The sequence below is a fragment of the Odocoileus virginianus genome, chromosome 9 (assembly GCF_023699985.2).
Source record: "Odocoileus virginianus isolate 20LAN1187 ecotype Illinois chromosome 9, Ovbor_1.2, whole genome shotgun sequence".
NCBI classification, from domain to species: domain Eukaryota; kingdom Metazoa; phylum Chordata; class Mammalia; order Artiodactyla; family Cervidae; genus Odocoileus; species Odocoileus virginianus.
The window spans coordinates 29,574,361-29,596,122 of record NC_069682.1 but is presented as its reverse complement, the minus strand read 5'-3'; the positions used below and the strand labels follow the sequence as shown (position 1 = coordinate 29,596,122).

Here is a 21,762-nt window from a genome sequence, read left to right as displayed (position 1 = left end):
GAGGTTCCTCAAAAAACTAAAGATACAACTCTCAGCACTCCCACTTCTCAGTATATATCCAAAGGAAATGAAATCAGCATCTTGAAAAGATATCTGCACTCCACATTTACTGCAGCACTATTAACAATAGCCAAGATGTGGAAACGACCTAAATGTCCATCAACAGATGAATGGTTAAGAAAAGGCAGTATGTGTATACAATGGAATATTATTCAGTCTTAAAAAAAGAAGGAAATCCTGCCATGTGCAGCAGCATGGATCAACCTGGTGGGCATTATTTTAAGGAAGTAAGCCAGAGACAAACAAGTACTATTACTTGTTTGGTATTACTTATATGTGGAATTAAATCAAAGTCAAACTCATAGAAACAGAGAGTGGAATAGTGGTTGTGAGGGGCTTGGGGTGTGGGAGAAACAGGGTACAGACCTTCAGTTATATGATAAATAAGGTCTTGGGATCTGTATAATACAGTGACTATAGTTAATACTGTATGATATAAAAGATAAGAACTCAAGTATTCTTACCAAAAAAGGAAGAAAAGTAAATATGTGATATGATGGTTGTGTTAACTTGACAGTAGGAATCCTTTCCCACCAAAACATGTATCAAATCATCACCTTATATACCTTAATTGTATTATAATTTTGTGTCCACGACACCTCAATAAAACTAAAGAAAAAATTAAACATAAAAGCAAAAAGAAGTAATAAAAACTCCAGGCTGACTTTTGAATGAACAAGAAGAATATGAGAACGTAACTCTTGCTCACCACTGTTGAAAAAAGAGCCCTGACTTAGGGCATAAACAAACTTCAGTAACAAAATAATTCAGTAAAATACTTATTGGGATTAAAGTAAGTAAATTTATTCATGTACCCTGAAAAGTTCACTTTATTTGATATTTTTATATCAGAAGGGAAACATCCCATTTTTGTCAGGTCTACTTCAATTTTCTTTCATATTTATTCACTAATAACATAACTAGATCTAAATGCTTTTCTATTCATGGCAAAGCAAAATGGTTCCTATGCACTTGTGAAGCCTGAGCTGATTAGTGACAAAAGGTGACTCCAACAATCTGAATTATAATCCCAGTAATTTAAAATATTAGGGCAGAAAGTAAGAAAGACTTCTTTAGCAAATCATTGCTTTCCATGCCAGAATTCTTTAATCTTTTGAGGCTATAATGTTAGAAATTGTATTTAGGTGTCATGATGTTAACATTTCTGTTACAATATGAATTATTAAGACAAAAAGGACAGATATTCTTACAATTCCTTAGGTTTTAACATACGGGGCTACTATTATCCCGTATGTTAAAATCTAGAGTATATGATCGTGGAATTTTCTGACTGCAAATGTGGCACTTACCCATTCGAAGACATTCCAGAGAAGCCTGGCCCCAGTTCCTTGTATATGAAGATTCAATATAGTAGCAGTGACCATGGAAAGGAATCCATGCTGAGTGCTCTGTCTCAGGGCATCTACCAGGCAGCTGTGGGGGTTCAGTGGCAGGGATTTCTATTAATAAAAAGATATTTAAAATAAAGTAAGATCTAAAGCTTCTGGAGTACACAGAATAAAATATTAACATTTAAAAAAATTTTCATCATCTGTTTTTTTTTTTTTAAAGCTCTAATGGAAATCATTTAGATCTACCATTTCTATTACTGAGATTTCTTTTTACTTTATCATTATTTTATTTTTAAAATATTTAAATAGAAGGTATTGTGGTACAACGGCAATCAACCACATTCATAATTAAGAATATAGATCTACAGATACCTACAAAGATGTTAGTAAATTCCCCAAAGTGATCACCCAAAAATAATTTGCAAAGTGAGTCTTCCTTCTGGACACTTTCATTTTCTAGGATCCTTGCCCCTATAAAACCATCTTAGCTGTGACTGACACTTATAACTAAGTGCTATAGGTAGAATTCTAGGACTTTATCACTGTCCAATTCAACTATATGTTAAGACTGTATCACTGTAATATCACTGACTGCAATGAATCTGCATTGCTGTTCAGTCACTAACTCACGTCCAGCTCTTTGTGACTCCATGGACTGCAGCACACCAGGTTTCCTGTCCTTCCCTATCTCCCAATGTTTGCTCAAACCCAAGTCCATGGAGTCGGTGATGCCATCCAACCATCTCATTCTCTGTTGTTTCCTTTTCCTCTCAGCCTCAATCTTTCCTAGCATCAGGGTCTTTTCCAATGAGTCATCTCTTTACATCAGGGGGCCTATGTATTGGAACTTCAGCTTCATCATCAGTCCTTCCAATGAGTATTTGGTTTTGATTTCCTTTAGGACTGACTGGTTTGATCTCCTTGTTGTCCAAAGAATTCTCAAGTCTTCTCCAGCACCACAGCTTGAAAGCATCAATTCTTTGGTGCTCAGCCTTCTTTATGGCCCAACTCTCACATCCATATGTGACTACTGGAAAAACTATACCTTTGATTATAAGGACCTTTGTCAGCAAAGGAATGTCTCTGCTTTTGAATATGCTGTCTAGGTTGGCCATAGTTTTTCTTCCAAGGGAACAAGTGTCTTTTAATTTCATGGCTGCAGTCACTGTTCACAGTGATGTTGGAGCACAAAAAAATAGTCTGTTACTATTTCCACTTTTTCCCTATTTATGTGCTGTGAAGTGATGGGACTGGATGCCACCATCTTAGTTTTTTGAGTGTTGAGTTTTAAGCCAGCTTTTTCACTCTCCTTTTTCACCCTCATCAAGAGGCTCTTTAGTTTCTCTTCACTTTCTGCCATTAGAGTGGTATCATCTGAATACCTGAAGGTGTTGGTATTTCTTTCACCAGTTTTGATTCCAGCTTGTGCTTCATCCAGCCCAGCATTTCACATGATGTACTCTGCATATAAGTTAAATAAGCAGAATGACAATATACAGCCTTGGCACACTCCTTTCCCAATTCTAAACCAATCTGTTGTTCCATGTCCAGTTCTAACTGTTGCTTCTTGACCTGCATACAGGCTTCTTGGGAGCCAGGTAAGGTGGTCTGGTATTTCCATCTCTTTAAGAATTTTCCACAGTTTATTCTGACCCACAGAGTCAAAGGCTTTACCATAGTCAATGAAGCAGATTTTTTTCTAGAATTCTCTTGCTTTTTCTATGATCCAAGAAAAGTTGACAATTTGATCTCTGGTTCCTCTGCCTTTTCTAAATCCATCTTGAGCATCTGGAAGTTCTTGGGTCACATACTGCTGAAGCCTAACTTGGAGGATTTTGAGCATTACCTTGCTAGCAAGTGAAATGAGTGCAACTGTACGGGAGTTTGAACATTCTTTGGCATTGCCTTTGGAATTAGAATGAAAACTGACCTTTTCCAGTCCTGTGGCCGCTGCTGAGCTTTCCAAGTTTGCTGGCATATTGAGTGCTGCACTTTAGCAGCAGCATCTTTTAGGATTTGAAAAAGTTCAGCTGGAATTCCATCACCACCACTAGCTTTGTTCACAGTGATGCTTCCTAAGCCCACTTGACTTCGCACTCCAGGATGTCTGGCTCTAGGTGAGTGACCACACCATCATGAATATTTGGGTCATTAAGACCTTTTTTGTATAGTTCTTCTGTGTATTCTTGTCACATCTTCTTAAATCTCTTCTGCTTCTCTTGAAAGTGAAAGTGATGTCGCTCAGTCATGTCTGACTCTTTGCAACCCATGGACTGTAGCCTACCAGGCTCATCCCTCCATGGGATTCTCCAGGTAAGAATACTGGAGTGGGTTGCCATTTCCTTCTCCAGGGGAACTTCCCGACTCAGGGATCAAACCCAGGTCTCCTGCACTGCAGGCAGACGCTTTAACCTCTAAGCCACCGGGGCTTCTCTTAGGTCCTTGCTATTCTGTCCTTTACTGTGCCCATCTTTGCATGAAATGTTCCCTTGGTATCTCCAATTTTCTTAGAGATCTCTAGTCTTTCCCATTCCATTGATTTCCTCTTTCTTTGCATTGTTCACTCAAGAAAGTTTCATATCTCTCCTTGCTATTCTCTGGAACTCTGTGTTCAGTTAGGTATATCTTTCCCTTTCAACTTTGCCTTTGGCTTCTCTTCTTTTCTCAGCTTTATGTAAGGCCTCCTCAGACAACCACTTTGCCTTCTTGGATATCTTTTTCCTGGGGATGGCTTTGGTCACTGCCTCCTATACAATGTTATGAATCTCCATCCATAGTTCTTCAGGTACTGGGGCCACCAGATCTAAACCCTTGAATCTATCACCTCCACTGTGTACTCATAAGAGATGTGATTTAGGTCATACTGAATGGTCTAGTGGTTTTCCCTGCTTTCTTCAATTTAAGGCTGAATTTTGCAATAACGACCTCATGATCTGAGCCACAGTCAGCTCCAAGTCTTGTTTTTGCTGACTGTATAGAGCTATCCATCTTCAGCTGCAAAGAAAATAATCAATCTGATTTCAGTATTGACCATCTGGTGATGTCCATGTGTAGAATCACCTCTTGTGTTGTTGGAAGAAGGTATTTCCTATGACCAGTGCATTCTCTTGGCAAAACTCTGTTAGCCTTTGCCCTGCTTCATTTTGTACTCCAAGGCCACACTTGCCTGTTACTCCAGGTATCTCTTCACTTCCTACTTTTTCATTCCAATCCCCTATGATGAAAAGGATGTCCTTTTTTGTTGTTAGTTCTAGCAGGTCTTGTAGGTCTTCATAGAACTGCTCAACTTCAGCTTCTTTGACATTAGTGGTTGGAGTATAGACCTGGATTACTGTAATGTTGAATGGCTTGCCTTGAAAATGAACCAAGATCATTCTGTTGTTTTTGAGATTGCCCCTAAGTACTGCATTTCGGACTCTTTTATTGAATATGAGGACTACTCCATTTCTTCTAAGGGACTCTTGCCCCTAGTAGTAGATATAACGGTCATCTGAGTTAAATTCACCCTTTCCCATCCATTTTAGTTCACTGATTCCTAAAATGTCAGTGTTCACTCTTGTGGCCTGCTTGACCACATTAATTTAACTTGATTCATGGGCCTAATATTCCAGGTTCCTATGCAATATTGTTCTTTATAGCATTGGATTTTACTTTCAGTATCGGACATACCCACAACTGGGCATCATTTCTACTTTGGCCCAACCTCTTCATTCTCTCTGAAGATATTTCTCTGTTCCTCCTCAGTAGCATGTTGGACACCTCCTGACCTGGCAGGCTCATCTGGTGTCGTATCTTTTTGCCTTTTCACACTGTCCTGGGATTATTGGGGCAAAAATACTGAAACGGCTTGCCATTCCCTATTCCGGTGGACTACGTTTTGCCATAATTCTCCCTCACGATCTGTCTGACTTGGGTGGCCTTACCCATGGCTCAAAGCTTCATTGAGTTACACAAGGCTGTAATCAATGTGATAATTTTGATTAGCTTTCTGTGACTGCTGTTTTTGTTCTGGAGGCTGTGGGACTATAGTTCTTACTTCTTCTGTCTGCCCTCTGATGGATGAGGATAAGAGGTTCGTGCAAGCTTCTTGAGGGGAGAGACTGGCTGCTGGGAACACTGGGTCTTGCTCCGTAGGGCAGGGCCTTGCTTAAATCTTTAATCCAATCGTCTGCTGATAGGTGGAGCTGTGCTCCTTCCCTGCTAGCTGTTTGGCCAGAGGCAACCCATTCTGATAAAAGTATTTTGATACAGCTGTGTTGTCAACAGCAAAGTAATCATAATTTCCTGAGGACTGTGATATCATAGACTCAGAGGATAACCCCAAATAATTAAAAAAAATTAGATATGTAAAAATAAACTCCAGCAATGAAGGAAATGTTCTCTCTGTTACTCTAACCTATATATATTTGTTTATTGCCAAGTCAGTCTTTGGTTAGGTGAAGGAATATATTTTCTCTTATCCCTAAGTTACCCCAAAACATATGACTATTTAAGAATATCAACAGTGGTTTGTATTAGCTTATTGAGAAAATTTCAAACCCTTGACTGTTTTTGTGTACTCGATTACCATCTGATCTTTTGCAGAGAAAATAAAAACTTTCATTGCACTGTGCTGTCTTCCAGTAGCCATCAAGATCCATATATGCACATGCTGACTTCAGTCTGGGCTCATCAGCAGCCCAATTAGTGTACCTCACCCTCCATTTATCAGTCCAAATGTAGTCATTATTGGTCTGTAAGAACAAAAACAACCATTAACATCAAGCCCAGAGTCATTTAGAAAATACCAAAAGAATCCAGTGAGGAGTAAAAAGTATGTTTAAGATTGTAATTTGACAAGGAATCTTTAACATTTGAGAATAAAAAGATTATAAATTTTTTCTACCAACTCAAATTCAGTAAATGCAGCCTTTCTTAAGAAGAAAACTACTTCTTAAAGATACTCATGAAGACACCGTTAGAAGCTATTTTGAAAAACACAGGCTTAAAAACCTATGTCTTATTCTAGAAAACTCTATTTGTAGGCTTACAGTGCAAAAGAGAGATTTTATCCTCAGAACAAATAAAATACTTATATATTATCATTGAAATGATAATAGAGATTAAGTAGTTTTTATTGAACTCATGGACCCTTGAGAGAAACATGTACCTCTTTTAATCTTACTGTTTGACTGTTAAAACAGGGCCAATGACAAATGACTTGAGCAAGGTGACATGAGTGGATAACAGAGGTGCTTGGGTCTCTTGCCTTCCAGTTAGGTGGTCTTTCAACGATAAGGAAACATGATTGCATTTTTAAAAGCTAGTTGTTTTGTTCAATTTGCATACTCAAATTCTTATTTAGTTAAACAAATTTATAGTCACATACAAATTAATTGATAACATCAAAAATTTTCTTATCAATGATATCTTTTTAACAGTCTAAAAGAGATTTTACAGGTAAAGCCTACATTTTACAGATGCAGATAACTTTAATCAGAGATAGGTACATTTTTAAACCATTCTAAGTTATCACTTTCGAACTGCATTATTTAATTTACCAATGCAATTACCAAAGATTTAATGACAAAAGCAAAAGCATATGGTATTGCAAGTTAAAATTTTGTAGTATTATACCATGTTTAATCAAATAATTAGATAATCATTAACTCCATAGATATAATAAATACAATAGTATTGTTTTAGTTATAAATGTTGGTATAATGGAAAGCTATTTAAACTAACAATAAATAAATTCCTATTTCAAACTCTTAAGAGCCTTGCAACCACAGCTGTGAGGAGAAAATATATTAATTAGTAAGCAAATCAGTTACTAAAAATAGATTCAACATAGATGTAAAAATGTCGTGCTTAAGTTTAAACACAGAAATCATTATGGAACTACTTGGATTTTTTTCCTGCATTTTATTTATTTATTTATTGGAGTAGAGTTATTTTACAATGCTGTGTTAAGTTTCTACTCTACAGCAAAGTGAATCAGCTGTATGTACACATATAGCCCGTCTTTTTTGGATTTCCTTCCCACTTAGATCACTGTGGAGCATTGAGTAGTTTCCTGTGCTATACAGTAGTTTCTCATTAGTTACCTGTTGTATACATAGTATCAATAGTGTATCTATGTCAACTCCAATCTTCCAATTCATCCCACCCCTCTCTTTCCCGCTTAGGGACAATATGTTTATTCTCTACCTCTATTTCTGCTTTGTAAATAAGATCATCTGAAACTCCTGGGCATACACACCGAGGAAACCAGAACTGAAAGAGACACGTGTACCCCAATGTTCATCGCAGCACTGTTTATAATAGCCAGGACATGGAAGCAACCTAGATGCCCATCAGCAGATGAATGGATAAGAAAGCTATGGTACATATACACAATGGAATATTACTCAGCCATTAAAAAGAATTCATTTGAATCAGTTCTAATGAGATGAATGAAACTGGAGCCTATTATACAGAGTGAAGTAAGCCAGAAAGATAAACACCAATATAGTATACTAACACATATATATGGAATCTAGAAAGATGGTAACAATAACCCAATATGCAAGACAGAAAAAGAGACACAGATGTATACAACAGACTTTTGGACTCCATGAAGCTACCTACTTTTAAATGTTCACTACACACACCCTAACTCAGGAAATAGTCATTGCATGATGTGTAAATTTCCATCTCTGCATCCAGGTAGAATAAGTGCTATAAAGTCTGACACCAGTCTGCTTTCCAATTTTATCCTCTTCTATCCTTTTGTCTATTCTTGGTACTCCTTCCTTACATTCCACCATCCTAGACTACATCTATAAAGTTTTATTTTCTCTGAGAAGCTCTCTTGGTCTTCTCCCCTGGCACAAATGATCCTTTTTCTCTCAGGTCATAGCACTTTGTCTATATCCCTTTTTGACACTTATATTATCTCTTAATTACTTATTGACACCTCCATTTATTGTACTAGAAAGTTTATTGACTGACTAGTTAGATGGAGAGATGCATGGGTGGAGGAGAGATGGATCTCGTGGTGTCAGAGAAGACTCATTTTAGGAAAATTCTGGCACCTGCAGCACCACTCTTAGTTCTGACCCTCATCCCTCATTCTACCCCGTCCTCTGCCAACCTTCTTTTTCTGTTATAGAATCCAGAGAACTGACTGCAATGAAAATTATCTCATATGAATAGGAGCTGCACAACTTCAGAAAGGATGACAACTCTTGAATGACTTCCCACAAAAAAATAGGGAGAACCCCTCACTTCCCAGGAACTATGCCCCTGATGTTTTCTTAACTCCTAAGATATAGTTGTAATCATGACACTAAAAAGACTTAAGTTAATACATGAAACTGAATAGATGCAGAATCTAACTTTAATATTCAAAAGCAATATCAGTTGGATAAGTCTTAGTTTGATTTTGGACATACGTCACTAACTTGCCAGATCCTCAAAGGTACCATGTGGTAGAAAAATTGGGTCTCATATATGTTAGTATCATTTTCTTTCTTTTTTCTTTTTAAAATGGGCCAAAGAACTAAACAGACATTTCTCCAAAGAAGACATACAGATGGCTAACAAACACATGAAAAGATGCTCAACATCACTCATTATCAGAGAAACGCAAATCAAAACCACAATGAGGTACCATTACACGCCAGTCAGGATGGCTGCTATCCAAAAGTCTATAAGCAATAAATGCTGGAGAAGGTGAGGAGAAAAGGGAACCCTCTTACACTGTTCATGGGAATGCAAGCTAGTACAGCCACTGTGGAGAACAGTGTGGAGATTCCTTAAAAAACTGGGAATAGAACTGCCATATGACCCAGCAATCCCACTCCTGGGCATACACACCGAGGAAACAAGATCTGAAAGAGACATATGTACCCCAATGTTCATCATAGCACTGTTTATAATAGCCAGGACATGGAAGCAACCTAGATGTCCATCAGCAGATGAATGGATAAGGAAGCTGTGGTACATATACACCATGGAATATTACTCAGCCGTTAAAAAAGAATTCATTTGAATCAGTTCTAATGAGATGAATGAAACTGGAGCCCATTATACAGAGTGAAGTAAGCCAGAAAGATAAACACCAATACAGTATACTAATGCATATATATGGAATTTAAAAAGATGGTAACGATAACCCTATATGCAAAACAGAAAAAGAGACACAGATGTACAGAACAGACTTTTGGAGTCTGTGGGAGAAGGCGAGGGTGGGATGTTCTGAGAGAACAGCATTGAAACAAGTATACTATCAAGGGTGAAACAGATCACCAGCCCAGGTTGGATGCATGAGACGGGTGTTCAGGGCTGGTGCACTGGGAAGATCCAGAGGGAAGGGATGGAGAGGAAGGCGGGAGGGGGGATCGGGATGGGGAACACATGTAAATCCACGGCTGATTCATGTCAATGTATGGCAAAAACCACTACAATGTTGTAAAGTAATTAGCCTCCGACTAATAAATGAAAAAAATGTATTTTTAACTGGAGGATAATTGCCTTACAATGTTGTGTTGGTTTCTGCCATACGACAACATGAATCAGCTACAAGTATTCATAAATCCCCTCCCCCCCAAGCCTCCCTCGCACTCCGCCCCTCTGGGTTGTCATAGAGCACCTGGCTGAGCTCCCTGGGCTAGACAGTAACTTCCTAATAGCTATCTATTTTACACATGGTAGTGTATATACGTCAACGCTACTCTCTTGATTTGTCCCACCCTCTCCTTCCCTGCACTGTATCCACAAGTCCCTTCTCTATGTCTGCATCTCTATTCCTGCCATGCCAACAGGTTTATCAGTATCATTTTTCTAGATTCCATGTATGCATTAATATACAATATTTGTTTTTCTCTTTCTGATTTACTTCACTCCGTATAATAGGCTCTAGGTAGCAGTTTCTCTCACATAATAAGTATTCAACAGAATGAACAGAAGAGAATCAGATTCAATTATCATTTATCAATCATGTCAAGTCACACATGTTTCCAGCATCTTACCAAGTTACTGTTGAGGGCAATCCATACAGGTTCATTCAGTGTCTGCATATGCATCCAGGCAAAAGCATTACTATAAGCATCTAGAATGCTAGCAATGTGGGAAGTGTGCAGCTTGCAATAATCATCAGCTTCATCCCACTGCAGCTTTAATTTCACAAGCGAATAGCTACTTTCACCATATTTAATAAAACCATCTGTTGGAACTGTTGGAGAACTCGGCAAGGAAGGGTCTGGAATAAAAAGAAATATTTTCATTAACACTAAACACAACTTAAGTGCCATCAGCACACGACTTCTATATTTCATGCATCCTAAAAAGAATCTAAATAGCCCAAATTCAAACCATTGGAGTGTTAAACATGTTTTCATGTGCCATTTCAAATGAGAACACAAAGTTCTGTTTTTTAATTAGTATCCCTGATTGAAGTCATTTCTAAACTCTATTTAGAAAGAGAAATACATGATCAAGTTTCTAAACTATACAACTGAAAAGACTTATAAATACAATGAGATCTAGGGTTTGAATGAAAGAAATGCCAGTTTAAACCCACAAATTATAGGATGTCTATCAACCTGTCAATACCAATCTTTTTTTTTTTCCACCTTGGTTAAATATTAAGGTCGAGAACAGTCTTCTTCTCTTTCCCCTCCCTCATTCTGTTCCATTCTACCCATGGAATTTGCATTTATATCTATTTGACTTCATCTGTGTGACTTCATCAGTGATTCATGTACCTTCAAGAGACTGGGTTTATGCTCTGGAGTGAAGCCATATAACAGTTGCCAGTTCATTTAACCTTGATGTCAGGATTAAGCTTTATTCTTATGATGAGTAAGAACATCTTATCTCCATGCGTTATCCAAAGTGCAGCCTTTGCAAGTTAGAGTCACTCTAGCTTTCTGATCTTTCCTCCTCAATCTCTTAGAGTGCATTTCTAATAACTACTCTAGACCCACCCAGACTTTGATCAAGACCCAAAAAAATCTTGTTTCTGTGTGCCTTAGTGGATGCCCAAGAGCAGAACAGAGGTCACTGAGTAACAGCCAGAGGGTGGAATCTGGCCTGTTGTCTGTCTTTATAGCCCATGAGTTTTTTAAATGGTTGGGGAAAGAAACCAAAGAACAGTATTTTGTGACACGTAAACATTACATGAAATTCAAATTTGGGCACATAAATAAGGTTTCAGTGGAACTCAGCTGCACTCACTTGTTTATGGACTATGATCGCCCACGATCACAGCAGAGTTGAGTCACTGCAACAGAAACTTTATGGACAGCAAAGGCTGCAATATTTATAATCTGTCTCTTACAGGAAAAGGTTGCCAACCCTGGTCTAGGGCTCCACATATCCTTGCCTACCAATGTTGTCTTGGCCAATTCTCTGAGCTGCTCCACTGTATACCAACCCAACCCACCACGTGCCTTGTTCTGTCACCCCATGAATGCCAAACTTTCCTTTGATGACTCAAAGGCAGCAATTTTGATTCAGCAAAGAGGGAGGGCAACCTCCCCTTTCTTCTGCTGTTGCTGCCACCATGTGTTGATACAGTAGCATTAACCCAAGAGCTCCAGCCCAGGATCCTTACATGTCACAGCCAGCAGGAATTCAAGCCCTATCTTTCCCAGCTTGGGGAGAACTGGGTTTGTCTTAGTATCATTGGAACAGCTTTGGTCTGCTAAAAGTGACAAATGAAGCTTAAGATAACGCTTTAAAAAGCTTTATTAAAGGCTATATGCAGCCAGGAAATTAGCTCCCTTATCTAATTAGCTTATTTATTAAAACATTCATAGAAAAAATTGCAAGGAAAAACTAAATTTTTGAGAGGTATTTTCAGGTGCTAAGATTATGGGTAATTTTTTCTTTCTATATTTTTCTGTATTTTCTAAAATTTCATCAAGGAACATTTGTTATGGTTTGTGTAAGTGATTTTTTTTATTCATATATTCATATGTATTCATTCATGTCTTTATTCCTATATCTTTATATATTTACATGAATACATTTTTATTCATATATATTCATATGAATAAAAACACTATTTTATCTTTATTTATTTTATTTAATTTTTTTAAGGCCATACCATGTGGCTTAAAGGATCTTAGTTACCCAGCCAGGGATGGAAGCTGTGCCCCCTCCCATAGAAGCCCAGAGTCCTAACCATTGGACCGTCAGGGAATTTTTTAGAATAGTGTTTTAAAAAAATACTGAACACATGTTCTTTGCTGAAGTTTTAGAAAATATAGAAAAGCATAAAAATGAGAAAAAATTACTCAGAATTTAATCACCTCAATAATATTTCCTTATAATTTATATATGTATGGAGAGAGGTATTATATAATATACACAATATAAGTGTAAATATATATATATATAGAGAGAGAGAGAAGGTGTGTGTGAGAGAGAAATTTTTTAAAAATCAAAAAAAATACATTAGTACAATGAAGGAACTAAAGTTCTTAATCCCACGATCCACACATATCCACTATTTCTATTTTGATGCATTCCCATAGCGTTTAGGTTCTTATTTGTTTAAGACAGTTCAAAGTGTTTTTTTGCATCATCAATACTCTGTAAAATTTCATATTCTGCCTTTTTTGCTTTAATACTGTCAACCTCCCCTTAAACCTAAATCATTAAAAATCTTAAAGATATTTTTTGTTGGCAGCAAATATCTGATCTCTTATGTTTACAGGAAGAAGAAAACAATGATTTTAAGTAAGTCTAGGGATTATCATTCACTCTTGGAAGGGGTCTCCCTTCTTTCTCCCAAGGCCAGAAACACAGAAGTATCACTGGTGGCCTAAGGTTCTGCTGCTCTAAGGGCATAACAAAGTGAGAGATGCGACTATGGCCTGGGCCGGCTTTTGGATTAATAGAAGGCTAGAACTTCTGCAGAACTTTCCAATCATCTGAAGATATCTTTAGTGATTTTCATTCATTGTTCCCTGATTCCCCGGAAAGAACAGAAAAATTTGTTAGATCTGGGACAGCATGTACCTTTTAACTCAAACTCCTCTGAGAGCTCTGCTCAGGGTGACAACAACCCACCTCATCTCCAACCCTTGTCTCTAACCTATCTTTTATTTTCTGATCCTCTTCTTAAGTAGCTAACCACTTTCTAATTTCACTTGAAACTAAAATGTACATAACTACAATCTAGATTCTTTGTCAATATCCACATATCTGTTCTATTTTCCTTGAACCATAGTCAGGCTTCCTAAGATGAAAAAGAGGACCATAAGTAAGACAATTACTTTAAAAAAAAAATAGAATACATAACAAATACTGAGACGTATATGATGTTTGGGGTCAATGGTTCTCAAATTACATGAATTTAAATGAGATGCCCCCACTCTGACTTTTTTTTTTTGAGCAGAGGTAAGCAAACATCCCAAATTTCTATCAAAATTAGAAAAAGTTTCAACTTCAAGTTTAATCCATGCAGATTTTCTGGTAATGGATGAGGGAGCACATTCATCAAAAAATTACAGAAAATATCCTTTTTGTCTGTCACAAGCACCCATGGATGAAAGTGTGAATCAAATAAACATATTGATGTGTGAGGGGTGATCTTTTTTTAAGCAAAATAACTTTTAGAGCAGTTTAAGACTCACAACAAAATTGAGAAGAAAGTCATTCTTAAAAAATATGTAAAAGCCCCACCTCGAAAAATAAATAAATAAATAAAAAATCAAAGCCCACCTCTTACAGTCTGGTGAGGTCTGTTAGGACTTACCAGGGTGTGTCTGACATATATAACCTCGCTTACTGTCACAAGTGTCATCCATCCACTTTCCCGCATCCCTTGTGTTCCCTCCAATAATAACAACACAGTCAGCCTGTATATTCATGGAAGGAAAAAAAAAAAGCCAAATATGGACCAACAATTATTTAAACCAATCATTAAAAAGCAGAAAAAAAAATCCTTAATCCCTAACCTCCAAATTTTAGGCTAGTCCTAATTCAATCAAGGCAAAAGGAGAAGGGGTCGCCAGAGCATGAGCTGTGTCCATAGCATTGCTGACTCAGTGGACATGAATCTGAGCAAACTCCAGGAGATGGTGGAGGAAGAGGAGCTCATATGCTGCATTCCATGGGGTGGCAAAGAGCTCAACACGACTCAGTGACTGAGCGACAATAATTCATTGACAGCACATTCAATTCATCCTCACTTTCCACACATTGCACCAACTTCCATGCAGATCCCTCACACTGAACTCTTGCTATTTTAATTGAAAATTAAGTCAGTTCAGTTCAGTTCAGTCGCGTAGTCATGTCTGATTCTTTGCCACCCCATGGACTGCAGCATGCCAGGGTTCCCTGTTCATCACCAACTCCTGGCGCTTACTAAATTTGGGGACTGGTTCTGAGAAATGTTGCTATCAGAAATGCCCAGAAAGCTACCACACCTTTCACTATGGCCAGAGTCATCTTCTCAGCCTCTGGAACCCCCTAATCCTACATTTCCAAGACTCTCCACTCATCCTTTTAGCTACTCTTATCTTTCATTATCCTGGCTCAGCATCTCTGTTCTAATCCAGGAAACTGTACAGAACAAGCATATTTCCTCTGCAAAATGCATGTGAACACCTCTCTCCCACTCTCTTTATCAAACTCTATCTAATCTTCTTCATTTTAAAAGCTCTGAAATTGTAACAACACAACATACGTGTTAATTTTTGTGTGTATGAAATATAAACTTTATATTTTTACACAAACTAAGAAAAAAATACAGCAATAAAGCTAACAAAAATTAACAATTTTTTTGCCTTGTATGGTCAATTTATAGATTAGTTTGTTTCTGTTGTTTCTCCTTTTCATTATGTTCTAAAAAAAAAAATTTGAGCCATAATGAATTTTGTTGTTTTAAATAAAATTTATCACTCATCATGAGGTCTTTCTAAGCAAACCCTATCTCACTCCATTCTACTTTTCAGCCGTCATTTATGTAATAAGGATTCAAAGAATTTCTCCTCAGAAGATCATTTACCCATAACCAGAATATATTTACCCTACACATAGTGACCAAATTAATTATTACAAAGATGCCATCCTGATCAAATCATTTTTCTCCTCAAACCTTTTTTTTGTTGCCTATCTGACAAAGTCCAAACTCTTTCCTAGGGCATCTAAATTTCTCTAAATTCTGTTTTCCACCCTTTAAAGCTGACTCCTACTTCTTTTCTTCATGAAACTCCTGCCATATTCAAAGCCCTTTAGTCCTGCCTAAACCCAGCTTGTGCCTTTCTCTTGAAGACTTTATTCACCTTTCCCACTTAACGTGACTTCCCCATCCCCTTGCCACATTCCCCTACTCATCTTGTTTTAAACGTCTTGAGTGAAAAGACCCATAGCTGATTCTTCCTCACATTCCTTCTTCCCACCAAAGGAAAAATTGCATAGATATGTTGTGTATGTTCCATAGATACAGAGTGATTAAATCACTCCATCCCATAGTAAGTTTCTTTCCTCCTAACTGCTATCATGCTTTATAGCTTCTTCTCATTACACATTTTCATTCTGTTAGTCTTCTTTCTTGTACAAGACTTGATATCTAGCTGAAGTGTAAGCTTCTTCAAGGTAAGAATAAAATCTTATGTTCCTTCATGTATTTTGAAATGCCTAATATAGCCTTTAACACTGATTAGTTGGCTTTAATGATATAAGATCAAAAGTAGTGAAATAAAGAAGCCATCGTCTATCTCTTAGATGAGTGTACAAAAGCACAAAAAGTTCCATTTGCACCCTGCAAATGGTAGCTCAATCATGATGATGATGATATCTTTAGAAGCAGTAGTAGTAACTATATCCCAAATACTACAACAGCTTCAGGAGTTTAGGGGCAGTTGACGCAAAGAACATTGGTAACTCTGGGTTCAAGTGTACATGCTGACTACAACATAAGCCCATGTTGGAGCTGACTTTCCCTATTCCTCACTACCATCACCATCTCCTCCTACCTTTCACCTAGAGATACAGAGTTCTTAACTGAATTTATATTCCTTCATTCAAGGCTGGTTCAGTCTGAAGCAGTTAAAATCTGTAAGAATGAATCAGATCCAAGTAGATTTTTCAAAGAAGATTAAACACTACCATGCTGACCTGAAAGCAAACTGATAGTGTACAGAGAGGCGACCTGACAGTGACACTTACATCTTCGTAAGAAAGACTGCTCCTTCTCCCACCAGGGTATCCTTTCCCCCAGTTTGTGTAATCAACTCCTCGTCCGTCTGTCCAGAGGAAGGTGTGTTCTGAATTGATATCATTCAGCCCAGTCCAGGCATTAAAAGTGGAATTCTTCATATGATATGTAAGAAATGCTGAAAGAAAGTTTCACAAGATAATTTTTAAACCTTGGGGGGAAATACTCAAATATCAAAAATATTCAAAATACATGAATTTACAAATACAAAGCACATGATTAATGTCTTTATTATCATTTCAAAGTTTTACCATGAAAACAAACACATTCTAACCTGACCAACTTGTTATCACTTCAGCTTTGGACTTTGAAAAACTTCTCACAATAAGAAGTCTAGGTTTTACCCTGGTCCCTGCAGACGGTTGTATAGGTTGTGCCCTGCTCAGGGGCACTGGAATACTGGGGAAGGGGCAGCTAAGGTCCAACCCAGCCCCACTCTCCATGTGGTACACCCAGATCTGTGTTGCGGTTGCCTACCATCCTGCAGGAAGATTTTTCTGATACAAGCAGCCATCCCATGAGTTAGCAGATATCCTAATTAAATAAATAAGATAATCTGACTATAACAACTGGGGGCCAAAAAGAGCTCTTAATTCAGAAAAGTTCTGAAAACAAAAACTATCTGTCAAAAAACAACAACAACAACAACAACAAAAAACCATCATTAGGCTCTCAAATGATCACCACCTTGGATGGCCAAACCCAAAGAACTCCTCCAGGGGGGCCAGCTCCTAGGGGTCAGCAGCCATCCATGTCCAGTGAGTGTACTTGGATCCAGGGGGCATCCTGATGCTAAGTGCTCACATCACTGGGAGAGAAATTCTAGAGAAATTTAGAGAGGGTAGGACAAATATGGCCTGTTGCTTCTCTACCAATTCTGTGGCAGAAAGGATGGCAGCAAATACGCAGAAGCTGTAAAAGGCTTAAGTGTAACATCGTCTCTCCAGTAGCGCATCCCCATGCCTCCCAAACCACAGCAGCTGCCTTCTGAGGTCAGCAATCTCACCTGCCAGGAGCCGTGGACACCTAGGACAAGACGGACACCTCCTGGAAGAACCTTGACTCTACAACAGGGGTCTCCAGTCCCTGAGCCACAGACTGGTCCATGGCCTGTTAGGAACCGGGCCACACAGCAAGAGGTAAGCAGAAGGTGAGCAGAGCTTCCCTATATTTACAGATGCTCCACATTGCTCACATGACTGCCTGAGCTCCCCCTCCTGTCAGATCAGTGGTGGTATTAGATTCTCACAGGAGTGTGAAGCCTTCTGTGAACTGCGCATGTGAGGAATTTAGGTTGCATGCTCCTTATGAGAATTTAATGCCTGGTGGTCTGATTTTTCATATGGTGGGTTATCTAATTATTTAACATTATATCACAATGTAATAAGTGCACAATAAATGTAATGCACTTGAATCATCTCGAAACCACCTCCCCACCCAGTCTGTGGAAAAACTGTCTGCCATGAAACCAGTCCCTGGTGCCCGAAAGGTTGGGAGGGGTTGTCATTGCTTTATAGGGCAATTTTCAAACATACACACTTAAACATGACTCCTGAATGCAAACAGGAAACCAAATGACTAAGCACTTGCATTACTAATACAAAATGTAAAATAGAAGGTCGCCTACAGAGATTATCTGTTTATTCATGGAAAAAAAAAAAAAAAAAACAGTTCCATTGAAGGGCCACTGCTACATGCTTAATCTTCAGCAGAAAAGCAGATGCCATCACCCTGCTCAGAAATTTACTTATTTCTTAATTAACTAAAAGTAAAGAAAAAATTCTAACATTTTCAGAAAGAAAAGAGCATGGACAGATATATATTGTGTTTTTATTTCCCAAACAAGATCATAACTCTTGTCCTATCCCCAACTCGAAATGAAATGTGGAAAAGCTCTACCTGCCAATATTTCAACACTGACTTGTTTCCTGCCAAGAACCACAATAAGAATTCAACGTGTGCCTGTTTTGCCAGGAATAATGTTATTTTATCTGAAAATTGTTTCCTTCTGCACATCTCTATTACCCAGGTTCTAATTTTGTTATGCCAGGAATCAGAACTTTGTGGTTAAGAGCGGAAATCAATTATTGTGTTTCTCTGTTGGGTAGCTAAGCCCAAAATGTGGTAGACTGGTTAGAAAAATGTGAATATTATATTCTTGAATTTTTTTATTGTGTGCTATGGTTTGACACTCTTATTCCAACATCTGGCAAGCTGCTGAACTTGTCAAAGGTTCTCAGAGAAAGCTATGTTGATTTAGTATAGAATGCATTCCAAAAAAGCACATGGTGGCATTTATGAACTGAAATTAATGTTTGGGAGAGTGACACACAGGGTTCCAAGGTCTCTCTTCCTTTTTATATTTTTTTTGAGATAAACCATTTTTTTTCCCAGTAAATGATTTTGGAAGTTAAAGAATCTCAGAACCAAAAGGAAACTCAGAAACCATCCAGTCCACATCTCTCCCCCCACAACATCTGCATAAATTCCTCTGTACAAATAAATACTCATTGAGCATCTTCCAGGCTATATACCAATCAACATATGTGACTCTGCAGCACCCACTTGAGTACCTTCTAATATAAGCATTTTTACAGTCCTTTAAAAACGCATGAAGCAACCCATCCAATTAACTCTAATGGTTGGAATAAGCTCCTAATTCTGAGACTAAATTTGTTTCCCTGTAGCTGCCCCTCATGGGTTCTAAGTCTTGCTTCTCCAGTCACATGGGACAATCCTTCAAAGTTTACATCTCTTCTGACTGCGAAATTTAGGGTCTTTCAAACAGGCCTTATTCATGGCTAGCTGTGGTTTCAAAACTTTCCTCTGTTTAGTTACTTTCATCTGAATGACCTGCAGTTGGTCAACATCATTTTCAAAGTAACTAAGCAAATATCTACAAATAAGGTGACCCCAAAAAGACCAAGTGAAAGGCGTCAAGTACCTCCTATTGACAACAATATAATGAATTTTACTATCTGCTATATGGAAATGGTATGTTTCCTCCTCCTGTTCTTTAAAGCTCTGGCTTATCCTCATGTTTTATCAATTTTTTCCCTCAATTTGTTCAATGTTTGTATTGGAAAATTAGTTTTACTGAATTATAAGTTATAGAATCAAGTGACTAGAAGAGCAGTAAATGGAAAATGAGCAATTTTAAAATTTTATTCCGAGAAAAACCTGTACTTCTTTGGCTCTTTTGTGAACAAACTGGTTTGGCAGAAACCAATGAAACTGAAGCTGGAAGACCCAGTTTGATTCCCAGTCCTACCCCTTCCCACCAAGCTCCTTGACCTAAGACTTCCTAAACACCACTTCCTCATTCACAATGGACTGATGATTCCTGCTTTATAGATTCATTATAAAAATGGAAAGGCAATTTACACATAAGACACTCAGCATAGTGCCTACAACTAATAAAATAGTTCTCAATAAGAGTTTGTTCTTCCTTCCTAGACTTTACTCTGGAAAACCAAAAAATCATTTACTATAAGCAACAGTCTACAATTTTTTTAGGGAAAAAATTACATATTTATGTGCATCACTGACTATAAAACTGCCTACACACCTTGCTCTTTTTCATTGTGTATGGATGCCAGATTTCCTCCAAATCCTATGCAATCTTTTCGTGCCTCTTGCCAATTTTTTCTTTCTTCTTCAGCAAATCCAAAGATTTTGAAACACTGGAATGGAAGGGAAAAAAAATCATAGGAATTACATAAAGATAACAGTGTGTACTAAAGAAATGAAAATTATTCAGAACTAAACATACGTTTGCTCACAACCAATCAGAAATAGAAAAAAAAAAAAGTTTTTTCTCCCTTGGGACAACAGGCATTTGTGTGTTTGGATAATATCTTCAAGTCTACTCTCAATTCCCATAGAGAATTTAACATGGGAGCTCTTGCCTAAAATTCTCTGAAGTGATGAGGTAAGCAAAAGTTAACTTAAAGCTGAAAGATTTGCATTGTCACTCTCCATATTGATCAGAGCCAGGATCACAACTAGATTTTCTTAGTACCTTGTGATTGTAAAAATTCCAGCCTTCTTTACAACCTCCTGGGACTGACGCTGTGGTCGGGACAGCTGTGGCATTGATACTGCTGTTATGGCGCTGGCAGATGAAGGCATTTGGATATCCACAGTTAATGTCATTCCAAAACCCTGACAAACAACAGAACAGTTGTATTATATTTACATGTTTACCTTTAAACCACTTTCTTCCCCCAAAACAAACAACTTTGTATTGAAGTAAAGTTGATTTACAATGTTATGTTTTGAGTATACAGCACAGTGACTCCATTTTATACATACTATATAAAAGAATCTGAAAAAGAATATATATATTATATAAGAATTATGTATAAGAATATAGATATATATATTCTTTTTCAGATTCTTTTCCATTATAGGCTATTACAAGATATTGAAATAGCTCCCTGTGCCATACAGTATATATTTGTTGCTTATCTATTTTACATATAGTAGTTAAAAATATTTTTTAAAAATGTGTTTATATTGTATAAGGATTCTCAAAAATGGTTTATACTACAAACATCATTTACACAAGAAACCAGAAAGATCTATGTGGATAACCTTTTGAGCTTTCACTTAAACCAGTAATAGTTCAATTTTAATCAAGAGCTTAATATGAGCGAAGACTACATTAGGTATTGCACAATTATTTAAATAGCCAGATTTGCTAGTAATAATAATCTAATAATACCTAAACTTTATATATATAAGCATTTGCTTAGTAGTTGAGATGTATGATCTCCTCAGTTTTCTTGACATCAGATATATCTGTTGTTATTCCCATTTTACAGATAAAAACATGGGGATAAAAAATGTTTCATAAAATGAGAAGAAGTGAGAAGACTGTCATTCATTAGCTTATTTATTTATAAGAAGAAAGGATGTAGTATCCATTCACCTTACAAATTGAACAGCTGTGTTGCTAAAACTAGAATTCTTCATTCTCTCTTCTTTTCTTATCTGATGTTAAGCATACAACTTGCTACTTTTAGCCTAGGGATGTAGCAAATGACACATCCCACCACAGGGCAGATTCTACTCAGCCAGAGGGATGGGTGGAGAGGGAGGTGGGAGGGGGGACTGGGATGGGGAATACATGTAAATCCATGGCTAATTCAT

General features: G+C 37.5%; 1 protein-coding gene across 7 annotated transcripts in view; it reads right to left on the bottom strand.

Moving 5' to 3' along the window:
- Nucleotides 1-21,762, bottom strand: part of MRC1 (mannose receptor C-type 1) — a 168,958-nt gene that overhangs the window by 17,569 nt on the left and 129,627 nt on the right. For all 7 annotated transcript variants that reach the window (XR_011489419.1, XM_070472119.1, XM_070472118.1 and 4 more), the window contains 7 exons: nt 20,630-20,772; nt 20,177-20,291; nt 16,560-16,726; nt 14,143-14,245; nt 10,406-10,635; nt 5,980-6,145; nt 1,371-1,520 (listed from right to left, as the gene is read on the bottom strand). Coding sequence is in view for 6 of the 7 variants with exons in the window: in XM_070472119.1 (XP_070328220.1) it covers nt 1,371-1,520; nt 5,980-6,145; nt 10,406-10,635; nt 14,143-14,245; nt 16,560-16,726; nt 20,177-20,291; nt 20,630-20,772 (1,074 nt within the window). In the remaining variant the exon portion in view is untranslated. The remainder of the gene's footprint in view (nt 1-1,370; nt 1,521-5,979; nt 6,146-10,405; nt 10,636-14,142; nt 14,246-16,559; nt 16,727-20,176; nt 20,292-20,629; nt 20,773-21,762) is intronic.